A 26797-nucleotide genomic window follows, 5' to 3' on the forward strand; every position below is an offset into this window, starting at 1 on the left:
AAATGCGAGTATGCGTTTTTTTGAGGACATGTTTCACACTCGCTAGTCTCATTTGCACCATCCATAACTGTCCGTATCCGTTTCCCCCTGAGGAGCAGGTGAGGGCTGTGATAGCAGACGGTTCCAGCAGGCGCATCTGACAAGCAGGATCCGTGTTGCTTGTCAGCGCTTTAGCGACACATACACACATGCATGCATGCTGCGCCCAAAACACACATACACAAATGCAGACTTGCAAAATGACAGATTGACACACATACATATGCAGAAATGCAGTTCAAAGTAATAGGGGTGTGCCAAAAAATTGATTCACATAAAGACGCAATTCTCATTTAATATGATTCAGAATCGATATAAAATGTCCCAAAATTTTTAAAAATAAAAAAATGAAACTGCTGGCTGTCAGCCTCCATTTCCTTAGAATTTAAAAGGCAGCATGTTTAACTGCATTATTTTTTAATAAAGAGGGACTTTTAATTTAGCTACTTAAGTAATATGTGATATTGCTTTTATGCAACAGTTTCAACAATTCCATCTAAGCATAGATAAATGTTTAAAACTCAATAAATGTGAAAAAGACACTTAAGTCATTCTGGGATCTGAGTAGATCATGAGGATCCTTTGCACACCGATAGACTGAAGCAGAAGTCATTATGAATCAAATCGTTTTGAATCGAAAATCGATTTTGAATCGAATCGAATCGTGAGATAGTAAAAGATTCCCACCCCTACAAAGTAAGATACAAACACACATACACACACCTACTGGCTTTTAGATAGATGCACATATGCTCGCTGCACCACATGCACATACACAACCTGAGACCCAGGACACATCCACTCAACCCCACTACAGCGCCTCGCCTCTCCTCCTCCTCTCCAGCCCTGGCGGGGCTGCAGGGCTGCGGGGCTCTGGGGTGGGGCGGCGCGGCCCTGCAGCATTAATGAGCCGGTGTGTTTGATGAAGAGGACCCAGTCAGTCTGGCTGGGCGGAGACAGCACCACTAACAGCTGCTGTCACCACCGCTGAGGGATCACACCGCTCCACCAGCTGCCATCACTAATTCATCACACACACACACACACACACACACATGCATGGAGATGGTCGTGCGCAGATGGATTCACCCGCACCTACACAAGCACACACACTCGCATGCACGCACAAACTCCACAAGCCACAAGATTGATGCACATGCTTGTACACAAAGAAATGCCCTGTGTGTCTGTGTGAGTGCCGTGGTGTCACTATCTCACTCACACACAGTCACTCACAAGTCTGTCTGTATGTGTACACACACACACACACACACACACACACACACACACACACACACACACACAGACTCCTCCCTCCTGTCCTGCTGTCTCTGCCATCCGTACCAGCTTCTCCCTTCATTCCTGGTTTAACCAACTCCATCTCTGCATCTGCTCCATCTGTCCCCTCACAACACTGCGTGAGCACTGATCTGCTCCTTCAGATGGATTTCTGTTGGACATGGCTTTCATCTATTTTTGCACTATGAGCCTTTTTATAGTGGGATTAATAAGAAAAATTGTGTTTTTCAACTTTTTTGTTTTGTTTTGTTTTCTTTTTCCACTGCATCTCCCAGAAACCACTTGTCACTCAACAAGTATATTCACTACTTTATAGCAGCAATAATCACTATTTTATTCCTGGTAGAAATTCCAATTGACTATTATCATCAATTCTGCTTCAGCTTTGTTTTTGTGACTTTCAGATCACTGTTATGATTTCCCAGCTGCTACTTTACTGCAGCTTCACTGTCATCGCTCCCTTCAGTGTAGCTTGTGGCCATAGCAGGCAGCTGGTTTCAATGAAAGAGCTTTAAAAGCTTTAAAACACACACACACATACACAGACACACACAAACAAATTGCAGACAAACGCAGTTGGCTAGAACAATGGTTTATAAAGTGGGGTGGGGAACCAGTGGGCATTAGAGGGTCCTCAACAGTTTGATCAAATCATCACTATTGTATTTGCATTTATTCATTATGACATATATTTAATATCATATTGAAAACCTATTTCCCATGCTGATCGTTCTATTGCCTGCAGTCAAAGCATAATTCATCATGTCATAAATAAGTGTTGGCCTGTCGATCTGCGTCTGCCGTCGAGCTGCTCTGCTTCTGAAATAGCTCGCTTGTTTGCATGAAGCTAGCTAGTGCTACGAAAAGGAACAAGCTCTGACAAGGAAAGGTCTTAAACGTAATGCACTAGAGCTGCAATGATTAATCGAACAATAATCGATTATTAAATTAATCGTCAACTATTTTGATCATCGAACAATCAGTTTATGTATTTTTTAAGAAAAAAAGTCCAAATTCTCTGATTTCAGCTTCTTAAATGTGAATATTTCTGGTTTGACATTTGAGGACGTCATCTTGTGGTTTGAGAAACACTGATTCTTCAACATTTTTTAACATTTTATTGACCAAACAAATAATCAACAGATTAATCGATAATGAAAATCATCGTTAGTTTCAGCCCTATATAGTTTAAATTGTGTTAATGAGCATAAGAAAATATAGGTTTGTTTTTTTGCAGAAGGGGCCTCTGGCCAGAAGCTAATGCTGTTCAGGGGCCTTGGCTAGGAAATGATTGGAAACCTGCGCTGGAGCAATTAGTGGCTAAAGAGCCACGTATTTCTTTCAGACGCTGGTAGAGTTTACAACAAAACAGAGTGTGGTTATTGGACTAAGGATACGATCTGTTTGAGCAGGTGTGTAACAGTAATTGCACTCAGGTGTGGATGAAGACAATTGTACCAAAAACACTTTTGAAGAGGTTGTCTCAGTCTGGTCCCAGTTTTTTTTTTTAGGTGTGAGTTGTGAACTCGGTCTGACCCCGCAAGCAGGCGAACTCACCTCAGATTGAGTTTCCACAGCCTTCTTCCTGTGGTTAAGACAAACAATCTGATCAATAAGCAGAATTAATCTTCTCATGTGGTTTGTAACAATGTGTTTTGGTTCACTTGATTATTTCTCAAAAGGTAAAAGAAACCGAACGAAGGAGAAAATGCTCCAAATTTACAAACTCATCAATTGAATCGGAGTCACAGAGTGGCCAGAAATGTAACTCCAGATTAATACTAATGTTGCTTCATTTGTGTTTGATATGTAAATAGGCAACAGTTTGCTAACTGGTTTACCACATCAGCTTCAAAAGGTGCTATGTGAGTGCTTTGATAATTCAGTCCTGGTAGATTTGGCAACACCTGTGGTTACTGACACTGAAAATCCATTTGATCCATTTCAAATTGGTGCATGTATTGACCACACGGAGCAGCAAACACATATTTAGCTGCAGAAAGAGAAAGACAGTTGTATCTGTTCACAGCACAGACAAAGGCATAGAAATGAAAGGCTTTTGTGTCGTCCACATCTCATCTATCACATACATACACCCCTCTCTGTGACTTCCCTCATGCATAGGCACACAGTTTGAATCCTGTGTCAGGAAAGGAAGCCTCAGTCAGTAGCAATGAAAGCTACTGTACTGTACATAGATACAGAACGCAGAAGATGAGAAGAAAACGCCTGCAGCTGATAGATACAGAAAAAGAGGCTTGAAATGATTAAAAAAAACCAGACTCCTCCTGCTCTTGTTTGAAATTCCTGATGATATTTGACTTTTCTCTTCGGCAGTTCAGTCACTGTGGATGTAAGCGCTCAGGTTTACTACAGAGCTCCTCTAAATGACACACTGTTGATTGTTAAAAGTTTAAAATGTGTCACAGCGGGTGCGTTATGGCTTTCTTCGCCTCAAAACATGTCCATGAGGAAAATGAAAGAAAAAAACCTAAATGAGCTTAATGATGTGCTGTAAAGCTGCAACACAGAGTACAAAATGTAGTTGTACTTTAAATATCATCAAGAGTGCTCACAGCTTCCTTTCATCATCCTCATGCATTTTTGAACGCGGGCGACACAGCAGATAATTACCTGAGCTTGACGCGCCGTTTTTCAATTCCAGTTGTTTTCAGCCATATTCCCTGAATAAACAATACCAATGTGGTCCCTCTCACCACAGAATCCCATCACTCTGCAACTACCTGTGTGTTTCACACTCCAAAAAAAAAAAAATGACACAATTTAAACAGGCACTTAACCTACAGTACAGAGAGCGGTACTCGGAGGCTGCCTCTGTGCATGCATCTGCCATCATTATCCTTGAACCGAGTCTCTCAGCGCTTCGGAGTCATTCCAGCTTCATCATTATCAGCCGGGGTGGGAAGCGGGGAGGGGGATCCAGCGGTGGCCTCCGTCGCCTGGCGCCTCACGCCACCACGCATCGATCTCATGGAGACGTAGCGGCTCAGATGCTGAGCTCTGTCGACAGAAAACAAGCCCTATACACAGGTTCGCCTTGTCAGAGTGCGGCGGTGCATTATTAGTACAGTAAGTTAGCCTGCACCTGTGGGGCGAGGAGCAAACAGGGCAGCCGGGAACTCTGAGGAAATACCTGCGAGGTTTTCCTCTGTCAGCTCCACGGCTGCTCTGCTCTGCTCTCTTCATGTTATTGAACAGCATAGGTGGTAATCAGGTTCAGCACCTTAAGGAGCCCTCCCTCCTCTCCTCTCCTCTCCTCTCCTCTCCTCTCCTCTCCTCTCCTCTCCTCTCCCCTTTTTCCTCTCATTTCCTCCATCATCACAGCCTCCCGTTCTCTTTTTCATTTCCTCTCCTCTGTTTTAAAAAAAAATCCTCTCATCTCTGTCCCTCTTCACTTCCATCCTTATCCCTCTCTTCCTCCCTCTCCCTCTCCTGCTAGTGTGCGATAGGCAGCGTTCACCGGTGGGTGCCGGGCGGCCTGATTACTGTGAACCATCCACAGCTGCAGCAGCCTAATGAGGAAAACACTCCCATCAGCCGGTAATTGCTGTTTAGGAAGCCGGTTGGCACGAGCGTTTCGGAGTCGCTCAGACTGGCTGCCGAGCGAATCACAACCCGCCCGGCGACTCATCGACAACACAGCATGTGTCACTCTCTGCTGGCTTCCACTATTTTTTTTTTTTTCCTTCTTTTTTTTTGACACAGAAAAAAGAAATCCTTGTTTCTTCCATCAGCGTCTCCCATTTGGTATTCATCCCCTCAGACTTTGTATGATATTGAAGTTAATTTATGAGATGAGGAAACCATGTGAGGGGAGAAGAAGAAAAAAAATAATGAGAATGAGCGCATGGACAGGAAGCAAAAAAGGGGGCAAGGGAAAGCAAAGGAATGAGAGAATGCAAGAGCAACAAAAAACGTTGAGGAGGAGGAGGTATTAAAAGATAAGGCCAGCAATATTATTGTCAACAAATCCCAGGGAAACGCCTCAGACCGTTGCTTTCTACTAAAGACTTCAATCTTTAAAAAATGGTAACAGATTTATTGTCTATTTTTTTTAAGCCTAAATAATTACCTAAATTTTTTTATCAAATGATACTCAAACAGTAGTAAATTGTTTGTTTTTTTGAGAGGAAAGCACCACAATAGTGTATGGAGGTTGGACTGGAGCTACAGTGCCAATGTTCATCGCATTTAAGAAACGAGTCACGCAGCGGCTCATTCATGTGTTTTTTATACTGTCTGCACAACAACAGTGAGATAGAGCTATATGGGGTTGTGACTGCACAGACAATGCAGTGTGTATATACACAGAATATACGTGTTTTATCCCTCTAAAAGATGGTAAAAGAGGAATCTGTAAGGGCGTCATGGAAGCTGATATAGAGGAACCGGCTGGTAAAGAGAGCAGCAGAGAACAAGATTGAGCGGGTAACAAAAAATTAGAGCGGATCGGAGTATGAGACAGACAGGCAAAGGTAACAAAGAAAACAATATCAGCCATGTGTTATTACAAGTCAGAGAGCAGGGCTTTGAGAGGTACAAGACGAAGGTCAAGCAATAAAAAAAAAAAAAAAAGTTGAAACATTTCTTTTTTTTCCTCTCGCCCTCCCAGAACCCCCCAGACTGCAGTAAGGCGAGAAAGCTGGTGTGCAACATCAATAAGGGCTGTGGATACGGCTGCCAGCTCCACCATGTCGTATACTGCTTCATGATCGCTTATGGCACCCAGCGCACGCTCATCCTGGAGTCCCACAACTGGCGCTACGCCCCCGGCGGCTGGGAGACCGTCTTCCTGCCCGTCAGCAACACCTGCACTGACCGCTCTGGAGCCACCACTGGACACTGGTCAGGTAGGTCCACACACTCCACACACTCCACACACTCCTACACACAGCGCTACACACTCACACACTGCAAAAACTCTTACCAGGAATATTTGGAATAAATCTCATTCTACTTAAAATAAGACTCATCACATAAAAAGTAGCTTGTTTTTAGACACTTTTTACTTCTTTCAAGCAGATTTTCACTTGAAATAAGTAGAAAAATCTGATAGTGGATCAAGTTTTTCTTTCTTATTACAAGCACAAACAACTTGCTTTCACTGGCAGATTTTTCTACTTATTTCAAGTGAAAATTTGTTTGAAACAAGTGAAAATGATCTAAAAATAAGTAAATTTTTAGGTGATGAGTCTTATTTTAAGTGGAAAGAGATTAGTTTTGACTAGAAATGAGACATTTTGACAAAAAATAAGACAAATATTCTTGGAAAGATTTTGAGTTTTTGCAGTGCAGGCTCGGTGCTGTGTGATTGGTTGCTAAATAATCAAATTACCCCTCAGTCCACCCCAGCTGAAAAATAGGGGGCGGCCAGACTTTCTCCTTTGTGCTGCTCCAGCAAAAACAAAGTGTGAATTCTCTGGCTAAGCAGGACTGTGCAGTTCCTGGCAGCGAATGTAGCGGCAGCAGGTTAGTGCTCAAAGGTTTAATTGCTAAGAAAGCCTGTGACTGGGTTTCATTGAGCAACACGATCCCCTGACCATACAGTAAGCTCCTACTCACAGTCTCTGATGCAGACAGGAATGGCTGGAAATGTGTTTGTTGATGAAGAGTGTGTGAGCATCATCATCCTGACTGGTCATTTCCTGGGTAAGCAAATGTCTAAACTGAGCAGGGCTGTATAATTTTCTCAGTTTCAGGCCCAGGTTGTGGCAGCTCAGACTCAAAACATTTCATATTTTGTCTTTAAAAGCTGCGTTCTGAAAATCCACTTCCACATCAGTATATAATTTAGTGTTTTAAATATCGGCGTTGGCCTCAAAGGAATATCCTCCCTCTGAGCCGGGCTTTGAAATGCAGTTTGCAGCAGTTTGCAGGGAGCTGAGTGTGTACTGTATCCCACGGGGACCTGGTCATTCTTACCTTGAAAAGAACTTGGGGTTGCTGTATAGCGTGCCCACTGCTGACAAGGTCATGTGCCGGGGTGCATGGACCTCTGGGAAAACAGGGCTCGTGGGATGTGAAATTTCACCTTTCCAGAGGGAGAGGAGCCGTAGCTATTAGAAATATCTGTGAACCGAGCGTTGTAGGAGAACAATGGGGTTACCTCGGTGCAGCTGAGAGGAAAGGAAAGGAAAGTCAAGGAAAGGAACGTACTGAGAGCTGCCTTGCACCTATTGGCCGACCAGCAGAGCCATATTGGAGAGTCTGGGTTGGAGTATCCTCCGGGAGAGGGTTTTGCCTGGAGACTTCATTATTCTGCTCAGGGATTTCAATACTTAAAGGTGTAATGATGGAAAACGCTGGAGGCGGTTGGTTGCAGGGAATAGTCTGATCCGGACTAGAATGGTGTTCATATTTTTGTCAAACTAGTACCACGGCTCTAGGGATGGAAATTGGGGTTCAACAGTCAATCATTCAGTCACATCGCTGAACACTTTCGACTGAATTCTCTCAACAACTGTTTTTTTATTTATTTTTTTACACACATTCATTCATGATCCCCTGAGGATGATTCCCACTGAGGTGCAGGTCGGACTTTTCACCTCTCATCTGAAATTTCTCCACTTCTACAGGTGCATTTATACGTAGCTCCCAGACAGTTTTCTGCCCCTCTCGGGTTGAACTGTAATGTCATGGCTGTTCTTTTACCAGCGTGTTAGCATGTTAGCTGCTCCCCAATAAAACCTGATGGAGTCGATAGTGTGACTGTAGACTCTCCATCTTGGTATTTACGTGTGTCATTAGAATTCAGCACCATTCATGGGCTGTTTATAATGAACACCATGGTGTAGCATGAGGGGGTTCATATGTATACCTGGCACCAGAGCACTTCAGACCAAAGATCGATGTGCTTGCTCAGAGGAAATGGATCTCCTTACCAACGCAAGGTAGTAGCATCATTTATGAATGAGATTGCACAGAGCAATGAATTGAAAATGTGATTTTAATATGATTAATGGATGGTCCCAGTGGCGTTAGTGAGTATGCCTCCGTTAATCTGAGAAAAGCATAGCATTTGTAAATTCAGTGGAGATCAGTGGTGATGTCTGTCCCTGCCCCGCCCCCCCTCCTCTCTCCTCCCTCTCTCCCCCCTCCTCTCTATCGCCGTCTTTCTCGTTGCTTTCTTGTTCTCATCGCCGCATCCTTTCAGCACTTCATTTTTCTCCTATCGCTTCATTTGACTTGTGCTCTCCTGGGGTCTCTCCTCTTATCTCCTGTTCTCCCACCGCCTTCCCTTCCTTATTCTCCTGCCTTTCATGTGTCCTTTTCCACTATCTAACGTCTTCCTCTGGTGTCTTACAAACAGCCTCCTATAGATCCATATTATTATACTATATCTGGCTGCTCGTAGCCTGCAGCCACCTCACTATAGAGCACCACTCCCCTCCTCAGGCCTCTTCGCGACCTCAAATCTTGTTCTTATAGAGCCCTGGAAATCATACAGGCTCTATTTGCTCTTGACCAAACCAGCTAACTAGCTAGGCAGAGCTAATGTAAGCCTGTTGGATGCTTGGCTACGCCTGTGGTCATGCCTGTTTTGTTAACAGTGCAGACTAGAGCACTCCTCAAGGCACTGGACCACTAAGGGATGCTAAGGCCTTGGATTAAGAAGTAGATATACATTGAATATCTCATTAATTAAGTGCAGTGTTTCCCCATGCCGGGAGAATTACAGAGTTTGACTGCAGTTAATACTGATTTGCATTTGTGCTTTTTCCCTATGCTGATGACTACAGTTGATTAAGGGTTTTTGCACATTGACCTTTGCGCCTTCAGGATGCTGTTACGCCACCGATCCTTTGTGCTTACCTTCACACGGGAGTGTACATACTGTACTGTAGTGCTTTGGAGGGTCTATAGGTGTTTATGTGGGAAATTGACCGTGTGTGAAGTGTTTTCCCCGCAGGATGTGAGACATTTATAGACAGAGAGAAGAGGATGCATGGTATAGACATCAGCAACAGGGTATTTCTGTCAGGGAAACATGTAGCCTTAGTGGAAAATCAAAGATAGTGATGAAGTCATTAGGAGACCTGCTGATTTTCCCTCTGCAAGTGGGAATTTCCAGATGACGGCACAGGCGATGTGGATGTTACCAGGAAAAAAACAACACATGAATTTATCAGAGTATAGAAACAGAAAACCGATAAGATTGGGTCTCAGACTCATGTCTTATGACATGTCTCTTTTAGGTTTAGATACTGTTTCCTTTTTTTATGCTCATGCTGATACGATACAAAAAAACACTCACATCAAAACAAAAAAAAATCTTTATTTCATTATGATTATCTGACGTTTACTCACCTTGTCTTTCTCCTGCTGGAAAGACATGATGGATATTAGTCCTGATATAATAAGCAAATGTTGGTTCTGACACCAAAATATTTATTTTATTATGCTTGACTTTCTACAAAGTCAGGCATACTTTACAAGGCTCTGAAACTTCACTTTCAATCAGGATATGATTACCAATCTGAATCTGTATAGAATCTGTCTTATTAGATAATGGTTATGTATTGAGAATGTAAATGTTGTTTCTTGTCTGTGACCGGAGATGCTACATGAAACACATGAAATCTTTTGATACTAGTGCCAGTACCATATATAGATGTATATTATATAAGCCAGGCAACAGGAGATTACTTTGTTTGATGCTTTGCTTTGAGAAACATAAACATATTTTTTCCTGCAAAACCCAAAGGCCAACAATCTCTCAAATGGGAAAAAAGCAAATATTCTCTAAGCAAAAGTGGCTGCACCAAAACTGAAGCTTGAAAAAAAGCCTGAAAAATCAAACACTTAATTCAAAATTGGCAACATTTTCATTTTAATTAGGAACCACACATAAAATCTGAGCGGATGCTGAATGCCAGTTTTTTTTTTTTTTTCTTCCACACATGATAGTTTTTGATACTCACCAAAAAGACGGCCTCACTGTCACTAGAGCCAGCTGGTGCATGCTGGTCTTTTACTACAACCTTAATGTTCAGTGGATGACATGAGAGCACTCGGCACCACCTCACTGGCCTGGTAAAAGACTGAATTCTGAACACACACATTAGGTGAAGGGGGGGGCAGTCTTCTTGTGGAACAATGGTTCATTGATCAAAGGGCTAATTTGCCAAAGAGAGTGTATTCCTTTGAGGTTCTCTGTAGAGATATTACTGCCTTATGACTGAGTCTGAGAGCTGCAAGAGAAACATAATGTTCTCCGCCATTTAAAGACTGGAACAGAATTTCTCTAAGTTCATAAACTCGGTCTCAAATGTATTATGAATGGGGAGGAGGCTCCGTATTTTTCTTTCTTTTTTTTTCTTTTTTTCACTGGATGGTGTCACTCTTTGGCTTCTCCAGTTTCATAGCAATGCTAATGTGAAAAATGTATTAGGCTCGGTACACATGGAGGGGTTTAAAAACAGTATAGGCTTTCAGTGTCAGTGTCAGCGTGCAGCCATATGCGTTAAAAGTCATGATGCATCCAGGAAATGTATGCAGAGGCTCGAGATGAAATTTAGAAGAGCTTTGTGATCTAATTAAGTAGCTGTGGGAGGAAGACATACTGCATATCTGTACGTTTGTGCCAAGAAGTGCAGGCCTCAGAATATGCCCGTTCCCCCTTATGTGAATCATGCCAATATAGTTATATAAGCAAAGACAAGCCTGGGAATATTTTTTCAGTTCAATATTTAATGCTTCTTCCAATTTATATTCAGTTCATGCTTCAGCGCACGCACACTCACACAAACTGAAGCCTCTGTTCATGTTGTTTTTTTCATGTGTTTTTGTGTACCCTTACTGTGAAAGGCCATTTTTAATGACTCATTATGCCATTTATTTGGAAGTGTGTTGTGGAGGCTGGGGCGCTGCTGCAGCTGTGTTAGAGCCCGTCTGCAGTGGTTAAAGAAGTCACTTTAGGCTTGACAGAACATGGACCTTAAACTTATTTTTTTTTTATAAATCAGGGGTTTACACGTGCACACACATACACACATAGACACAAATGCAAACACACAAAACACACAAAACAAAACAAAAAAAAAGAAAGGAATAAAAAAAAAAAAACCTCTGCGGGTTTTAAGACTAAAAGGGAGTGAAGGTTGTGTCTGCCAGGCATATCCCTTCTGGTAAAATGAGATTAGCTGGGGTTCTTTGTGTGTATGTGTGTGTGTGTGCGTTTTGCGTGTGTAAATGCACATTTCTTTTCATTGTTTTGTTATTTTGGATCCCCACTACTGGACCACTCTGCCACACACACCCCCCCCCCCCCCCCCGCTGCTGTTCACAAGAACCTGTATGTTCGCACTCAAGAGTGTGAATGTGTTTCCGTGTGCATTTTGGTAGGCGCATGTTTTCCACCTTTGTTCACACATGCAGGTGTGCATCGTGCATGTGTGTGTGTGTGTGTGTGTGTGTGTGTACAGATGGTTGGCCTTGATGTGTTACGGAGGTCTGGCAGGGCATGGGGGGGGCTTTTCTGCCGCCCAGAGAGGTGACCTTCGTTATTCAGCCCTGCTCGACCCGCTGCCGAGGGGCTCCTGCCAAACAGGACTGAGCCTGGAGGGGCCGACACCAGACCAGCACCCACCCCCCCCTCTCCAATCGAGGTCCCTGCCTCGCCCTCTGGCCCTGCACGGCCTTGATTGAAAGGAGCTTACCTTGGCCTTTAAGCAAGGACAAGCAAAGAGCAGCTGTCAGTCACAAAAAGCTGGACTCTCCGGGGTTGAAGAGGGGGAGTGGGTTTAGATTTAGAACAGCAATGAATATATATAACAGAGCTGGGGAGGAATACTGAAATATCACCCCGCATCACCATTAAATATGTTTTTATTTTTGACAGTTGCATCATGGTGGCACCTGCTCAGGAAACAAACTGAGGTGTGAGTTCTTTGACTGATTGCGCCTCCTTTAAGACCTGAGGAGGAGGAGGAGGAGGAGGAGGAGGAGGAGGAGGAGGAGGAGGAGGAGGGGGGGGTGAATCTGTGCCAAGAGTTTGTTGATGTCTCTAGAAAGAATAAAAGATGCCGGTTGTCTTTGCTGAAATTGCCCAATAAAGCTTTTACTGAAACGGGGGTTTGAACTTTGGCTGCTCAAGTCAAGTCATCCTTAAATCCACAGTAAGTCTCTTTTAACCGGGGCCAGAAAAGTAAAAGAAAACATTTCTTCAACCTCCAGGTCACTCGGCTGCTGTTTTTGTCTCCAGTTTTCCTGAAATGGTTTGTTGATACACAGAGAATGAAGCAATCATTTAGGTAACCTATTGATCATGCAGGTCATTTATGAAGGGAAAATGCCCAACAACCCCACATTAGCTGCTGTGCCATAATTGTAATAGAAAATCTTTGGCTTTTGGACAAAACAATAATCTGAAGGCACAAATGTTTTGGCTCTGGGAGACTGTGATGAGCCCGTTTTATAGATTAAACAACTAATTAGGAGACAAAATAATGTCTCCATTGATGAGTATGAACATAAAATCACATTAAGTTCCAGCCTGAAACATCTTGTCAGCGACGGTCGTGTCTCATTCTGCACCTGCTCTTCTCTGGCTCGTCTATAGGAGAGGCCCACGACAAGGACGTCCAAGTGGTGGAGTTGCCCATAGTGGACAGTCTGCACCCTCGGCCCCCCTACCTGCCTCTGGCCATCCCCGAGGACCTGGCCCCGCGCCTGCACCGTCTGCACGGCGACCCCTCCGTCTGGTGGGTGTCCCAGTTTGTCAAGTACCTGGTTCGCCCACAGGCCTGGCTGGAGAAGGAGATCCAGCAAACCACCGCCAAGCTGGGCTTCAAACATCCCATCATTGGGTGAGAACTCGCAGTTATCACATTTCAGTGTGTGTATATAATGTGTGTGTGTGTGTGTGGTTGAGTCGTCTCCTTTTCCTTGGTTATAAACACTTGAGTAATAATGGGTTCGTTTCTATAGCATTCGCTACATTAAAGTACTTCACAATCAAAGCAAACAGAAAGCATAGGAAGAAGAAAACAAAGACATGGCCGCGAGCGCTGTGGAGGAATACAAACACGCTTTGGGTGAGGTTAATACGAGGTTAATACAGTAGTATTAAAAGTAACTTAATTTGATGGGAGCATTTTGTTTGGTTAATTTTCTACCTTTGTTTATGCTTAGGAGCCGTTCCGCCTTTTCATTTCCTAAATGCTTTACGCTCCTACAGCTCATATTCATGCAAATCAACTTGTTTAAAGAAACTCCATCGCTGTGTTTTTTCTCTAATAGCGCTGGGACGACACGGCTGATTCTACCTCTCTCCTTTGAATTAATGTTCCCTTTTTTTGAGGCGTTTGTTGTCCGGTTGTCCTCTTCAAGTCTTATAATACTCAGGATCTGAAGACACTGAATAGGGATCTGATATATTTGTCTTTCTTACACAACGACATACTAAAGGCATCAATGTCTGATTTTTTTTTAAATCAGTAAATCCAAAGCACACAGGGAAAGACAAGCTTACTAGACATTTATGATGATGATAATTAAAAATGAATGGCCTGGCAGCTTTTCTTTTATCTTCAATAGTCTTTGTCAATTAAAGGATAAGGGTGGCTTTACTCAACATTTTTCTTATTGTCATCAAATCCCACTGAAAGACCAAAAACAACAATGAATTTATCCGACCAACAATAACCGTGTGTGTAGCTGCAGCCTGATACAGCTCCATCCTCTGAGCCGTGGACCAACGCTGTCGTTCAAAAACTCTTAAATAAAACATCAGTGAGCCACACTGTTACACTGGGTGACATATTCCTCCATTACAGGAAACAGGGGCAGTGTAGTTTATTTTGAATTCCATATCCGGGTGCCATAAATACTATTATTAATCCACATCAAAAAAATAAATAGATAAATAAAAATAGGCCCCCGTTCAGCCGCGGCATTAACATGCACCTCTGTGATTCAGTCACAAGTGGACGGCTCTGAGCACGTCGGTTCACACCTGGCATTAGAATGCATCTCCACACGCGTCTCGAGTGATCACTCCTGATTGGATCTCACTCCCCCGCTCAATATGCAAATAAACACGTGCGCGTTGTTGTTTTAAGCCAGTTCGACTATGACAGACAGGTCTGTTGTCAGTGTGTTAGAGAGAGAGAGAGAGAGAGAGAGAGAGAGAGAGAGAGAGAGAGAGAGAGAGAGAGAGAGAGAGAGAGAGAGAGAGAGAGAGAGAGAGAGAGAGAGAGAGAGAGTGGGGTAAGGAGGGGTTGAGTGAATCATCACGCTGCACACAGCTCGACCACGAAATAAGGTTTTATCCATTTGAGATTGGTGAAAATATTTTCACTTCATTACCAGCTAACTAAATGCTGAGCCTATTTTTAATGAAACTATTTATTTGAGAACGTGTTTTATTAAAGATTTATTATCTTATCTTCAGTTTTCGACAAACAGCTTTGGGCGCTGATTGCTGCAGACAGGGGAGGAAGTTGATGAGTTCTTTAGATGGAGACAGACAGACAGGCAGACATGTTGTTGGTTATGGTTCGTTTGTTTTCTGTTTTGTTATTGTGGTGCAGTGGTTATCACAGCAAGAATTTCCTGGGTTCGATTCCCATGATTTTTTTTTTTTTTTTTTTTGCATGTTCTGCCTGTGCCAGCGCAGTTCTCTCCAGGTTGCTCCTACAGTCCACAGACGTACACAAGTACATTACTATAGATGTCTATAGATGTGAATGTGAACACATGAGCGCCGTTTGTCTCTAGATCAGGGGTCTTCAACGTTTTTCAGGCCATGGACCCCCAAACTGATGGAGAGAAGGATCAGGGACCCTTAAACATACCTTGGTGTTGTGCATTCAATACTAAGCTATTCAAATACACAGGATCATATATTTATGTTTTTTATTTTAAACATGCACAGGCACAGTGAGTAGGGCGACCGTGACTCTGCCATTTATAAACAGACCTTGTTAACTGATACCAAGGCCAATATCAACAATGTCAGTCAGCTGAATGATAATCATGCACACAAGCTGTTCAAATTGACATTTTCATTTATTTTAAACATAAATGTGGAAACGAAAAAATATTAAAAAAAATTCTAATCAACCAAAAATTACTTCTTTTTTTTTTTACTTCCAAGGACCCTCTAGGGGTCACAGACCCCCTGTTGAAGACCTCTGCTCTAGATGTAGGCCCTGTGCTCCCCTCCCTCGCTCTACGTGAGCTAGGGCAGGACGATTCATCGAATTTCAATCATGATTTCAATTTTGAATTCAAATTATCTCAAAACTTATATAGTAGAAGAAAAACAATTATTTTGTCATTTTCCCAGACAGTTAATACTGTGAAATGCGAAAGAGGCCACTCATGTGTGGTGAAAGTCGTTATTTAAAAAACAGTGTTGATGGCAGAGGGAGAGCAGCGCCGTTTGATCGACAAGGAAGGTAGAACAAATTCTCTAGTGTGGGAACACGAGGAACAAAACCATATTCATGGTTTTCTTTCAGATTACTGCATAAGTGTTTCTGCCCACCGCCCAGGTCAAATGGAAAGGGCAATAAAAATGTTTTTAAAAAGAAAGAAACTCGGCTCGTTTGTCTTTCCAACCACATGTTCACAAAAGCAAATGTAATGAGTCATTGTTATCTGGTGAGTTACTTACCAGCTGTAGTTGCTGGTTGTTGCCCTAATGTCAGCCAGGATCACAGCCCTATGTGTCCATGTATGTATGGATGGATGGATGTATGGATGTATGGATTTGGATGGATTTGGATATTGTCTAGAAGAACAAGACAAACAGTCCACAGCTCATGGTTCATGCTGAGAACACGTGTGTCTGTCAGTTCATTCAAAGATATAAATGTCAACCTCCTAATGAAAAACTTGATAGGTTTCATCCTCTGGGCAGCGTGAGTTTCGGTACAGAGACTAACCATCTCCACCCCTGCAGCCACCCTGCTACTGTGTCTAGAAACACAGAGCAATGCCAGCGTTCTTCTTTAAAAACCCACTTTCCATGCAACGCACCTCGCCGTCCTAATATCTGAGAACACCTCCTTGATATTACTTTTCATGAAACTTGGCATAAACGGCGCAGATGAGATGATACCAACCCGCTCCAAATATGCCATTATTAGATCTTATTTCAGTCTTTGATATTGCTGCAGCTTTTTATTCTGATTGCTCAGTGTTGCGCCCGTCTCCAGAGATTCTGTTCTCACAGTTTGACACCGACACGGGACTTCTTACGTCCAGCGCAGGATAATTGGAAAGTGTTCATCAGCGTGAGGCGCTCGGTCTCCCACGAGGGGTTTCGCTTCACGTGGAAACGTATGTAGTCACAATATCATCAGCCACTTCTGATAATAGCTTCTAAGACGCAGGTTGGACACGTTTAGCTGTTTATTTACTCGTTTGCTTTTCTCTGTGTCATCAACCAATGTCTGACAGCCTCTCTTGACTCCTAAATAACCCCCCCTCCCCTTCCCCATTCATACAGCAGCATTCAAACCTGGATCAAATGAGGCTGTCTTCAAATAGGCAAATAGGCTCTGCAGTAGTTTTAGCCTGTACAGTCTGGTGGACTGGGAGGACGTTAGGACACGATGCACACACACACACACACACACACACACACACACACACACACACACACACACACACACACACACACTCAACCATAGTGGGAGGAAAAGTATCAAATGACTTCCAGGAGCTTTTGCTGAGATCGTCTTAACATTTCTGGGAGCAGTTTAAAAACAAGCGCTGAGAGTTTTATGTTGTGGTGGTTAGTGAAGAGCGTCTGTCATCAGAGCCCTCACATCCACATGTTCAGCGTCTACGCGCCGGCTTCCTTCATCACTTTCTCTCACCTTCTTCTTTACATTTCGCTGCGAGCCATCGTCACCACTCTTCCTCCTCCTCCTTCTTCTGCTTCTTCCTCTTCTCTTTCTTTGCCCTGCTCTTCTCTGCTTCTACTTCTTTCTCCCTCTTGTTACGCTCTCTCTGTCCGTCCCTTCTCTCAGATGCTCTTCTCCCTTTGGTTTTTTTTTTTAAACCTCTCTTCCTTTTCATCACCCAAGCAGCTGTCGTCTCTTTCTCGAAGCCCTCTTTGACTCTCCTCCCCCTTTTTATTCTCTCTCTCTCTCTTTCTCTTTTTTTTTGTGCGTGCGACTCAACCCAACTTTTTCAATCTCCCCAGTCCTCTTACATCCTCTCATTTGTGATCGTTCCTCTATCTTCATTTGTTCGTACCGCTCCCAGATTTTTTTCTTCCACATTTCTATATTTCACACTCACCTCTCCCTCGTGTTCCCCAGGCGCAAATCTGTACCCACGATTCTCTCGCTCTCATAGTTTTTCCACACATCTCTATCACCGCTCTTTCTGTTTCACCGAACACATTCACACACATACATATGTATCCAACCCTTTTCTCCCTTCACATCACTGGGGAAACGGTTATTGAAATGAAGTGCTGGGTAGAACAAAGTTTTTATCCCCTCTTTTTCTCTGCTTTCCTCAGCTCTTGATGCATCCACTCCACTCTGCACTGATGTTTTCTAACAAAGTGCCTGTGTGTGCATCTATCAGCACTGTGGGGGAAGGCAGCGTATGTGTGCGTATGTAGGAGAAAGAGAGGAAGGTGGGGTGGGGGGGGGGTGAAAAATGAAATTGAAAGAGATCCACAGCATCAGTGCGAGAAAAAATGAGGTGAGGGCGGAGGCAGTGGCGGCGGCAGCGGCGGTGGGAGATGCAGGGTTGATGGAGCGAGCACCAAAAGGGGACAGAGAGGCGGTTTGTCCCCAGAGCGCCCGACAACCGCCAGCCGACCCCCACCGCTCTTTAGCTGCGGCTCCCTCAGGACGGCGAGCAGCAGGAAGGCTCGAAGCCACCGACTAAAAGCAACTACTGTATCAGCACAACTCCATCCTGCCACCGGTTAATGCTGCCTAATGGTAGCAGAGACAGTCGCAGTCGGAGACAAAAAGGAAAGTGGGGCGGCTTCTTCCTCGTCTGCTGCTGATGTAGGTCTAATACAGCAGCGTTACCAAGAAGTGAACAGGGTTTATACAGTAGCATGCAGTTTTGAAAAAGCACAGAAGCTCTCAGGATGAAACGCAGCAACAAAAATAACTTTTTAAAGAATTAATAAAATTAAACTCTGACAATTTGCAGAAAAAATCCTTTTTACTCACTGTTCTTAATAATTAGCAGCTAATTAGCACCTCCTCATACGTTTTTTCACTTTCTATTGGCATTATTAAGACTTACTGATATCTACTCATTGAAAAAAAAATATTTTGGTGAAAACTTGGGTGAACAAGAAAAAGATGTGTCTGCTTTCGCGAAAGACAAACAAACAAAAACCTATCCAGACACTGTTTCATGGAATCAGTAAATATGAGGGTTATTTGGGAATGCTGTGAGTTAGAAGTTGTGTTGTTAGTTGTAACATTACAGTAGCCGATATTTTTGGGGCAGCAGAAATGAGCTGGAAACATTCACAGTTGAGTTTATAACCTTTTAAGTTGGAAAACCCTGTACTGTACTGCTAAACCTACTTATTTACACATTAGGCAGATGAGGAGTTTATTAGTATTCATTTGGGTTGCGTTTCTCACCGCCTGATCAGAGCAAGTGCAATATTCCTGTTATATCTGATACTATTAGGGGGTTGAAACTGGTGAAGGACACTGTGGACTTCAAACAGTGACATGAATGTGAGATGTGATAATTGTTAAGCATCGTAAGTGACCCCCCCTTTCACACACACTGTCATTTGTTACTATGAAGTATTGATTAGTGCATGATATCACTACCACGAGGGAATAAGTTTGAGTTTGTCGTCTGATTGCTTTAAAGGTAATGAACGTGGTTTTAAATCTGTGCAGACAAGTGACAAATGAAAGGAACATGATATACGATGAGTGGAAGGACATAACAGATGCAGGTGCTTCTCTACAGGGCAGAGGGGTTCACTGTTGTTGAGTGGGATGTGGATCATTTTGTGTGTCATGTGACGGCGTTCTCCATCTGCATTATGAAAACACTAAATGACAACAACGTGCCCACGCATCCTGGAAAACCTGGATAATTAAATGTCTGGACCAAAACATGTGGAAAACAAAAGGGAAAAGTAAAGTCCTTGAAAATAATATCTCCTCCCTCAGCTTCAGTATGCAGCCAATCAAATTACGGTAGTGTGATTGGCTGCTACCTAGTGTTGCCAACTTAGAGGTTTAGATTCTAGATTTAGTGACTTTTCAGACCTCTCTTTTGTGTTTTTTCCCCCTTTTTTTTTCAAAAAAGCACCAAGCAACAAATCTAGCGACTGCCTGTAGTAGTGTCTGAGCAGAGCAGGGCAGCAGCTTGCAACCGGTTCGTCTTGATTGGCCAAATTTAGCTATTTCTGTTGTCTGATCAACAGAAATAGAAAAAAATATGTGAATGACAAGAGCTGTATTACGAATTCAGCTAAATGTCAGCAAAAATGTGTGTGACGAGCTGATAATGGCTTACATTGTGCAAGCATGTTATGATGATGTCATGAATACTGTATGCTAATAAGCACTTGGGGTAACCTAGCAACATTTAGATCATCGCTGAAAATGTCCTAGCAAATGATTTTTTGAGAAAAGAGTGAGAACGAGGTTACTGTATATCCTTTAGAGGAAAAAAAAAAAAAAACGGAGCTCATCACAACCTGTACAATCTGTTCTCAGAGCAGCGAGGCTGATGTTGTGCAACACATGGAGACACTTTGCGTTGACGTCATTTGTCACCCATCTGTAGCCATGAACACATCCGGAATTACTTTATTAATCCCCAAAGGAAAATTAATTTTTTCTGTCAACTCATTTGCAGAAGAATAAAAAAAAAGGCCTGATGGCTGAAGGTACAAAGGATCTTCATAAATCAGGAAATCCAAACAATAACACTGACTTGTTTTGATGTTGAAATGGATGCAGTGATTCTACAGGGTGTATAGGTGCAATATGCAATGAGCTGTTTGCTAGAGATGTGAGTGCCAGTCAGTGGGCTGGAGGTTGCTGCTGGCTGAGCTGCTGCATATGCACCTGATAGGCAGCCAGAACACTGAGGTCACCATCCAGCACATCATTTATTCAGCCCACTGTACAGCATATGCTATTGGCACAATCTGCTAGAATCAGCACTTGCTTTTGTCCGGTGTGGGTGTGTTTGATGTCTTTAATGTATGCTTTTTACGCCCACCACGAGGATCGCCCTGCCTTGCCAGTCGCTGTATGAACCAGGGAGAAATGAATTGAATTATTGTGTCGCTATAGTGTGGGAGAGTGCAGGGCTAGGGTAGGGTATGATGGTAGGGTGGGGTAGAGTGGGGTGTGGGTGCAGGGGGGGCTGAGGGGAGGGGGAGAATTGCTAAGAGAGCCGAGCGATGCCTCAGCATGGCCTCTGCTGCTGCTGCTCTGATGGAGAGAGAAAGGGACAAGACAAAGAGGGTTCACAGGAAGTGGAGAACAAAAAAGACATGAAAGAAGCGCAGAAGCAGGAGAGGAGGACTCTGACAAAGGATGGAAAAGCTTGGAGTCAAGACCTCTGTCCGATCAGAGAGCCCGGGCTGAATAAAAGACGTCAACACCCCCACTACCACACCACCACCACCGCTCACTCTGCTGCTCTCAGCTTCATTCTTTGGGTTTTATTCCCACTTAGATAAAGGCTCTATTTCTCTTACTGAGCCTCTTTAATAGTCACTGATTGATTGATCTCTGCCCAAGTGGGAGAAATTAGGTAAAACTTGTTTATTCAGTGACTCCGCTCCCCACCCCCCCACCCCCCCCTTCTTTCTCTTCTTCTACCTCTCACATAAGAGTTAGAGCCAGCATGGATGTTAGAGGAGCTGTTTCATTCCCTGAGGCAACGGGGGAAATCCTAAATGCAGGGAGTAAGAGCCCGATACTCTCCTCCAAAGTGCCTCTGAAACTGCTTCTGGGTCAAGAGTAGACGGCTGGATGCAACGGGGAGGGGTGGGCGAGTATATGAGCGTGCTAAAAAAACATTCGACTTTTTGAAATTTCATTTTCTCCCGGAGGCCAGAAGTCACAATGCAGATGTGGTTTCGGTAAGTTTTGTAATTGAATAGTTCTGGGTGGAATAAAATAAGTGTTTCAGCATCCATCAGTTTGAGGGATGCGCCCGTGTCAGGAGTGGAAATGTGTCCGTTCTCGCTCCTCCTTTGTTCGCTTTCTTTTCCAGGGCTGTGCTCTTTTTCCTCATACGTCCAGCCGCTGACAGCACTCTCTCTTTGTCCTTGCTTACTGGAAGCGATGACAAGGACACGGAAGAAAAATATAGTTGTGCTGGTGATTTCTCTCTCTGTCCATCTCTCTGCCCCGTTTGACATTTCTCAAACTCCCGCTGCAGTTTTTTTTTTCTCTTTGCCTTTTGTCCTACAACATTTTTCTCTATTTAGTGTGTGTGTGTGTGTGTGTTCAATAAGTGGAAAGCTTCCTCAAGCCTGCTCTACAAGTTCAAGAGCTGTTTATTTTTTACAGAATTTACTGAAGAGGAAAAAGGGAAAAAATACTGTTGGTGACAAGTGTTCGACAAGTGTTTTTTTTTTTTTTTTTTTACCAGTGGAGCGGACCAACAATGTTTTGTTAGTACATAAGATTTTATTTCCCTCATCCACTTCCTAATGCTAGAGGCATCCTAAAATATATGCTTTAGCTTCTACCTGAGGATACAGGTGTTTTGTTTCATGGGGCAATGTTTTCTATTGAATCCAACTCAGCTGGTGTATAAATTCTTTTTCCATCAAGGTGGACATTGTCTCATCATTTTGATTTTTTTTTAGTCTAACGGAGGTGTAATGTTCGTTCCTTAATGGGTATAAAGTTTCTAAAAACTGAGCACCTCAGCTTGACTGATATTCATTATGGATGAATTGACAGATTTTCTCAGTCAATGACTCGGTTGGTCTATAAAATGTCAGTAGATTATGAGAAATGGCTGTCTAATGGCTTTTTGTGTCCAACCAATAGCACAATGATATCCCACTTACTGACATAGAAAGAGCAAAGTAAGAAAATCAAATAATGTTCCCATTTTCCTCCGTATGCCTTAAAATTGCTTAAATGATTATTTGATTATTGATTACCCGCTGTCTACTTGACTTGACCTGTTGTTCCCTAACCATCCAAACACACCAGCCCAATGTTACACTGACCTGAGCCCTTGCTCTGCGAATCCGCCTGCAAATGCACAAAAACAACATCAACGAATAAAAGAAGCAGAAACCCCGACGAAAAGCTTTTTATTTACAGTTGTTGTTCGATACAATACCAGGCTGTAACCCTGCCCCTGTGTCTCCTGTCTGTCTGTGTGTCTGCAGAGTCCATGTGAGGAGGACGGATAAAGTGGGGACGGAGGCGGCCTTCCATCCCATAGAGGAGTACATGCTGCACGTGGAGGAGCAGTTCCAGCATCTGGCCCGACGTGTCCACATCGACAAGAAACGAGTTTACCTGGCCACCGACGACCCCTCGCTGCTGCAGGAAGCTAAGACCAAGTCAGTGTCCCGGAGGAGAGTGTGTCGGTGTGAGTCGGTATCTCATCCTAGTGTGACTCCAGCTGACTCTTGACTGTCGTTGTCCCCCCCCCCCCTCCAGGTATCCAGATTACGAGTTCATCAGCGATAACTCCATCTCGTGGTCCGCGGGCCTTCACAACCGCTACACCGAGAACTCGCTGAGAGGAGTCATCCTGGACATCCACTTCCTGTCCCAGACCGACTTCCTGGTCTGCACCTTCTCCTCACAGGTCAGTCCATGTGTTGAATACGCTTGATTGAAGAAGGGAGGGGAAGGGAGAAGCGGAATAAGGAATAAGAGGAGCTGACTGAAATTATGATATGCACTCGCTTGGAGACAAGAAAGCTGAAAGCGGAATAAAAATTAATTCGCTTTAACATGTAGAAAACAACTGTAAAAAAAAACAGGTTTTTGTTTGAGGGCCTAAATTAATTAACTAGATTTTCATTAGAACATAAAGACTCTCATATGACTTCTATAATTGCTGCTGAATACAAATATATCCCAATTAGAGTTAAATTGTTACACTGATAAAAAGAAATGCAGCACAAGGCCCCTTTACTGTCAATTTGATTAGAGCTTTCAAGGACATGTAATGGTGTTTATCAGATTTAACCCAGTTGTCACAGAGACGGCTCTGTTGTTATCACACGACCTGTGTGACACCACCTGATGTCACATGACCAAACTTCAAAGCCTGGGTGATAACAGTCGAAGGCCACCAGATGTGACTAAAAGCTCTGGGAATTTTTTTAAGAAGTGGACTTTAGGCTTGAATTGTTTGTTTTCTGGCTTTATCTTCTTGACCTTCAAGCTTAAAATGTTTTTATGCCTCTGCAGCACGAAGGCAGTGGCCGGAGGAATCATGTTGTTGTGTTGTGTTGTTTGCTTGTGAACGCAACATCTCAGTAACACCTGGAGGCATCCCCCCCCAGGCATAAATGTTGATTTGGGCTGATTAGTATTTGTTGGTCAGAAGACGTCATGTTGGCCATAACTAAAGAATTCACATGCTAATAAAGAGTCACAGCGCTGGTTAAAGTACCAGAAACATACCGTAATTAAATTTTAAAAGTGGCCAAAAGAGCAACGAACAGAAATTAATGAAACAAAAGTACTTGATAACAAATTCTCAATGGGGCCAGGGAAAAACAAAACCAGGTCAAAGCCTTTGTGTTCAGATGGGCTGTTGAAGCTGCAGCAGAGACAATTATCAGTTGACGTTTCCAGTTTGTCACAAGACAAACCAGAACCGCACTGATAATCGCAATCATGTGATTGTCAACAACAGCATTGTCCCATTTTCTGTCACATGTTCCAAACCATAGAAAACAATCAGCCCATTTATTCCAGCTTTAGCGATACAATGGCATTTGTCACCCATTATTCTGATCACCGCAGCCTCTGAAGTGTCGTTTTATAGCGTGTTATAACGCAGAGTGGATGGGCTTCTTGCCAGCCCTAAAAATAATGTGTTAGCCACATAATTCCTATTCACACTCGGGGCTTATTAGTGCACTTCAAGGATCTGACTAGAATGAGTCGCTTAGCACATTTTATCCCTCTTTAACCAGGACTGAAATGAAAGGTATATGTCTGACAGTGAGAAGTCCTTTTGTCCCTCTATCAGAGTGTTCGCATACTTCCGCAGCATTGTCATCAAGACAGATTCCTCCACATTTATAGATCTAAGACTGAAAATAATCCCCCGCTTCCGTCTCTGTCTCAGGTCTGCCGTGTGGCCTACGAGATTATGCAGACGCTGCATCCGGACGCCTCCTCCTTCTTCTACTCCCTCGATGATATTTACTACTTTGGAGGTCAAAACGCCCACAACCAGATCGCCATCTACCCCCACCAGCCGCGCAACAGCGAGGACATCCCCCTGGAGCCCGGCGACGTGATTGGCGTGGCCGGCAACCACTGGGACGGATACTCCAAAGGCATCAACCGCAAACTGGGCCGCACTGGCCTCTACCCCTCCTACAAGGTCAAAGAGAAAATCGAGACTGTGAAGTACCCGACGTACCCAGAGGCGGACAAACTGCTCAACTCCCAAAAGAAGTAAAAAAAAAAAGAAAAGAAGTGATTTTAAAAAAAAGTTTTAAAAAAATATAAAGGAAGAGAAGGAGTGAGGAGAAATGCGCAGACTCCGATTCCAGGGAAGGAGGCTGCTTTTGTACAGAAGAGAGAGAGACATACTTAGTGCGCTAAGCTGAGAAGAAAAGAAAAAGCCTGTACCCAGGGGTGATAGGAATAAGAATGCACTCTGTGTGTTTTTGCGTGAGAAAAAGTGTGTGTGTGCGAACGTGTGTGTGTGTGTGTGTGCGCACTTGTGTAAATGCCCGTGCATTTTGTCAGGCCAATGGAGGACCTGCACCCTACCACTACTCCCCCGCCTGACGCGCTGACGTCGGGCCTGTAGAGATGTAGACGTGAACATTGATTTTAAATAACGCAAGAAAACAATTAAAATCTACACAAATAACTGACCGAGCTCACTCTCCTGAGACAAAGACTTGGACTACTGTAAGACTGGCACACCCCAGAGCGAGCTTCGAATCAATGACTGAGAAAGAGAAAAAAAAAGACAAACTGGAAAAAAGTGTTTTGATTTTTATTTAATTATTTTCAGTGGTTTTGATTCTAATCTTGCCTTTTTCTCTTTTTTTTCCTGTCTTTTTTTTTTTGTTTGTTTACTGAATGTACTGTATCCTCTTCTTGCCATGCTCACCGCTGCCCCCCCTTCTCCTCTTTCTCCCCCTGCCCTTCTCCACTCACTGTGCTTCCTCCATCTTGTCTCTACATGTGCAATTAATTTTATAATACCATACTGTGCTTTTATCAAAGTGTTTTTAAACGGTCTTAATTTTGTATGTATGGGGCTTGTGCATTGTATACTGTACAGTGTGTGGGTGTGAGGATGTGTGAATGTGTGTGTGATCAAGCGTGCCTGTGTGTGCTGTTTTAAGTCTAAAGGGGCCATGTCACGACCTGGTGCCTGGTTGTTGGTGAGCAGTGTGTGTACCTTTTTTTTTTCTTTCTTTCTTTTAATAATTTTGAAATTTCTGGCTTTTCCTCCCAACTGACTCGTGTTTGTGTGGCCAGCGGGAGACTGGTGGCGACAGTGGGGAACTGTCCTCAGCCCCCTCCCCCTCTCTTCAGCCCCCTCCCCCCTCCTCCCCCTTCTCCAGCACTTGGAACAATGATGATCTCCAGTCAGTCACTGCGCTGGTGACCTCTAGTGAACAATGGTAAGATTATTTGGAGTTAACGGTGAACTCATGGTGCACGCACACAACGCAAGACACAGGAGCCGTCCCGACCGAGGCTCACCAAAAGAAGCACTCCACTGATAATGTATGTCCTTCTCGGCATCTCTGCTGTCTCTTCTGTCCATCTGTTTGTTTGTTTTTATTTTATTTTTTTATTTTTTTTATTTTTTTTTTACTTTTAACATTGCTGTTTTAAAAATAAATGAGGAAAAATATGCCTATGTTTAGAAATGATAATGCTATGTCATATCAAACTCAGAGTCCCCATCATGAAGGCTTTTTTTCATAACTTATGTTCTCGGGCATTGTCTTTGATAACCACAGATCGAATAAACTTGAGAAACAAACACGGCATTTTTTTCCCCTCCTCAGTCTGATTCTGTTCACCATCTGCTCCTCCGTCTCTTTAACAGGTGACACCTGCTCGTTCAATCACACCGAAAATACTTCAGATACATTACACACATGGCAAACTGAGGATCAAGGGTTTTTTTTTAATATATATATATTTGAAGAGTTCATTTCCTGAAGGGTATCCATCTATTTTTGAAGAGTAAAAGTAATTACCTCAAGTTCATCTTTTGATATCTCCATAAAAAGGAGGACCCTGCCTCTAAAATTGATCGT

At 43.3% G+C, this 26797-nt stretch overlaps 1 protein-coding gene across 1 annotated transcript in view; it reads left to right on the forward strand.

Moving 5' to 3' along the window:
- The window catches only part of fut8b (fucosyltransferase 8b (alpha (1,6) fucosyltransferase)), a 96422-nt gene extending 70003 nt beyond the window's left edge, over positions 1-26419 (forward strand). The window contains exons 6-10 of the mRNA XM_084000937.1: positions 5972-6209; positions 12920-13166; positions 22697-22873; positions 22974-23124; positions 24625-26419. Of these exons, the coding sequence (XP_083857063.1) occupies positions 5972-6209; positions 12920-13166; positions 22697-22873; positions 22974-23124; positions 24625-24963 (1152 nt within the window). The 3' untranslated portion in view covers positions 24964-26419. The remainder of the gene's footprint in view (positions 1-5971; positions 6210-12919; positions 13167-22696; positions 22874-22973; positions 23125-24624) is intronic.
- The last annotated feature ends 378 nt before the right edge of the window (positions 26420-26797 follow it).

This window comes from Trachurus trachurus (genome assembly GCF_905171665.1).
Source record: "Trachurus trachurus genome assembly, chromosome: 24".
Lineage (NCBI taxonomy): Eukaryota > Metazoa > Chordata > Actinopteri > Carangiformes > Carangidae > Trachurus > Trachurus trachurus.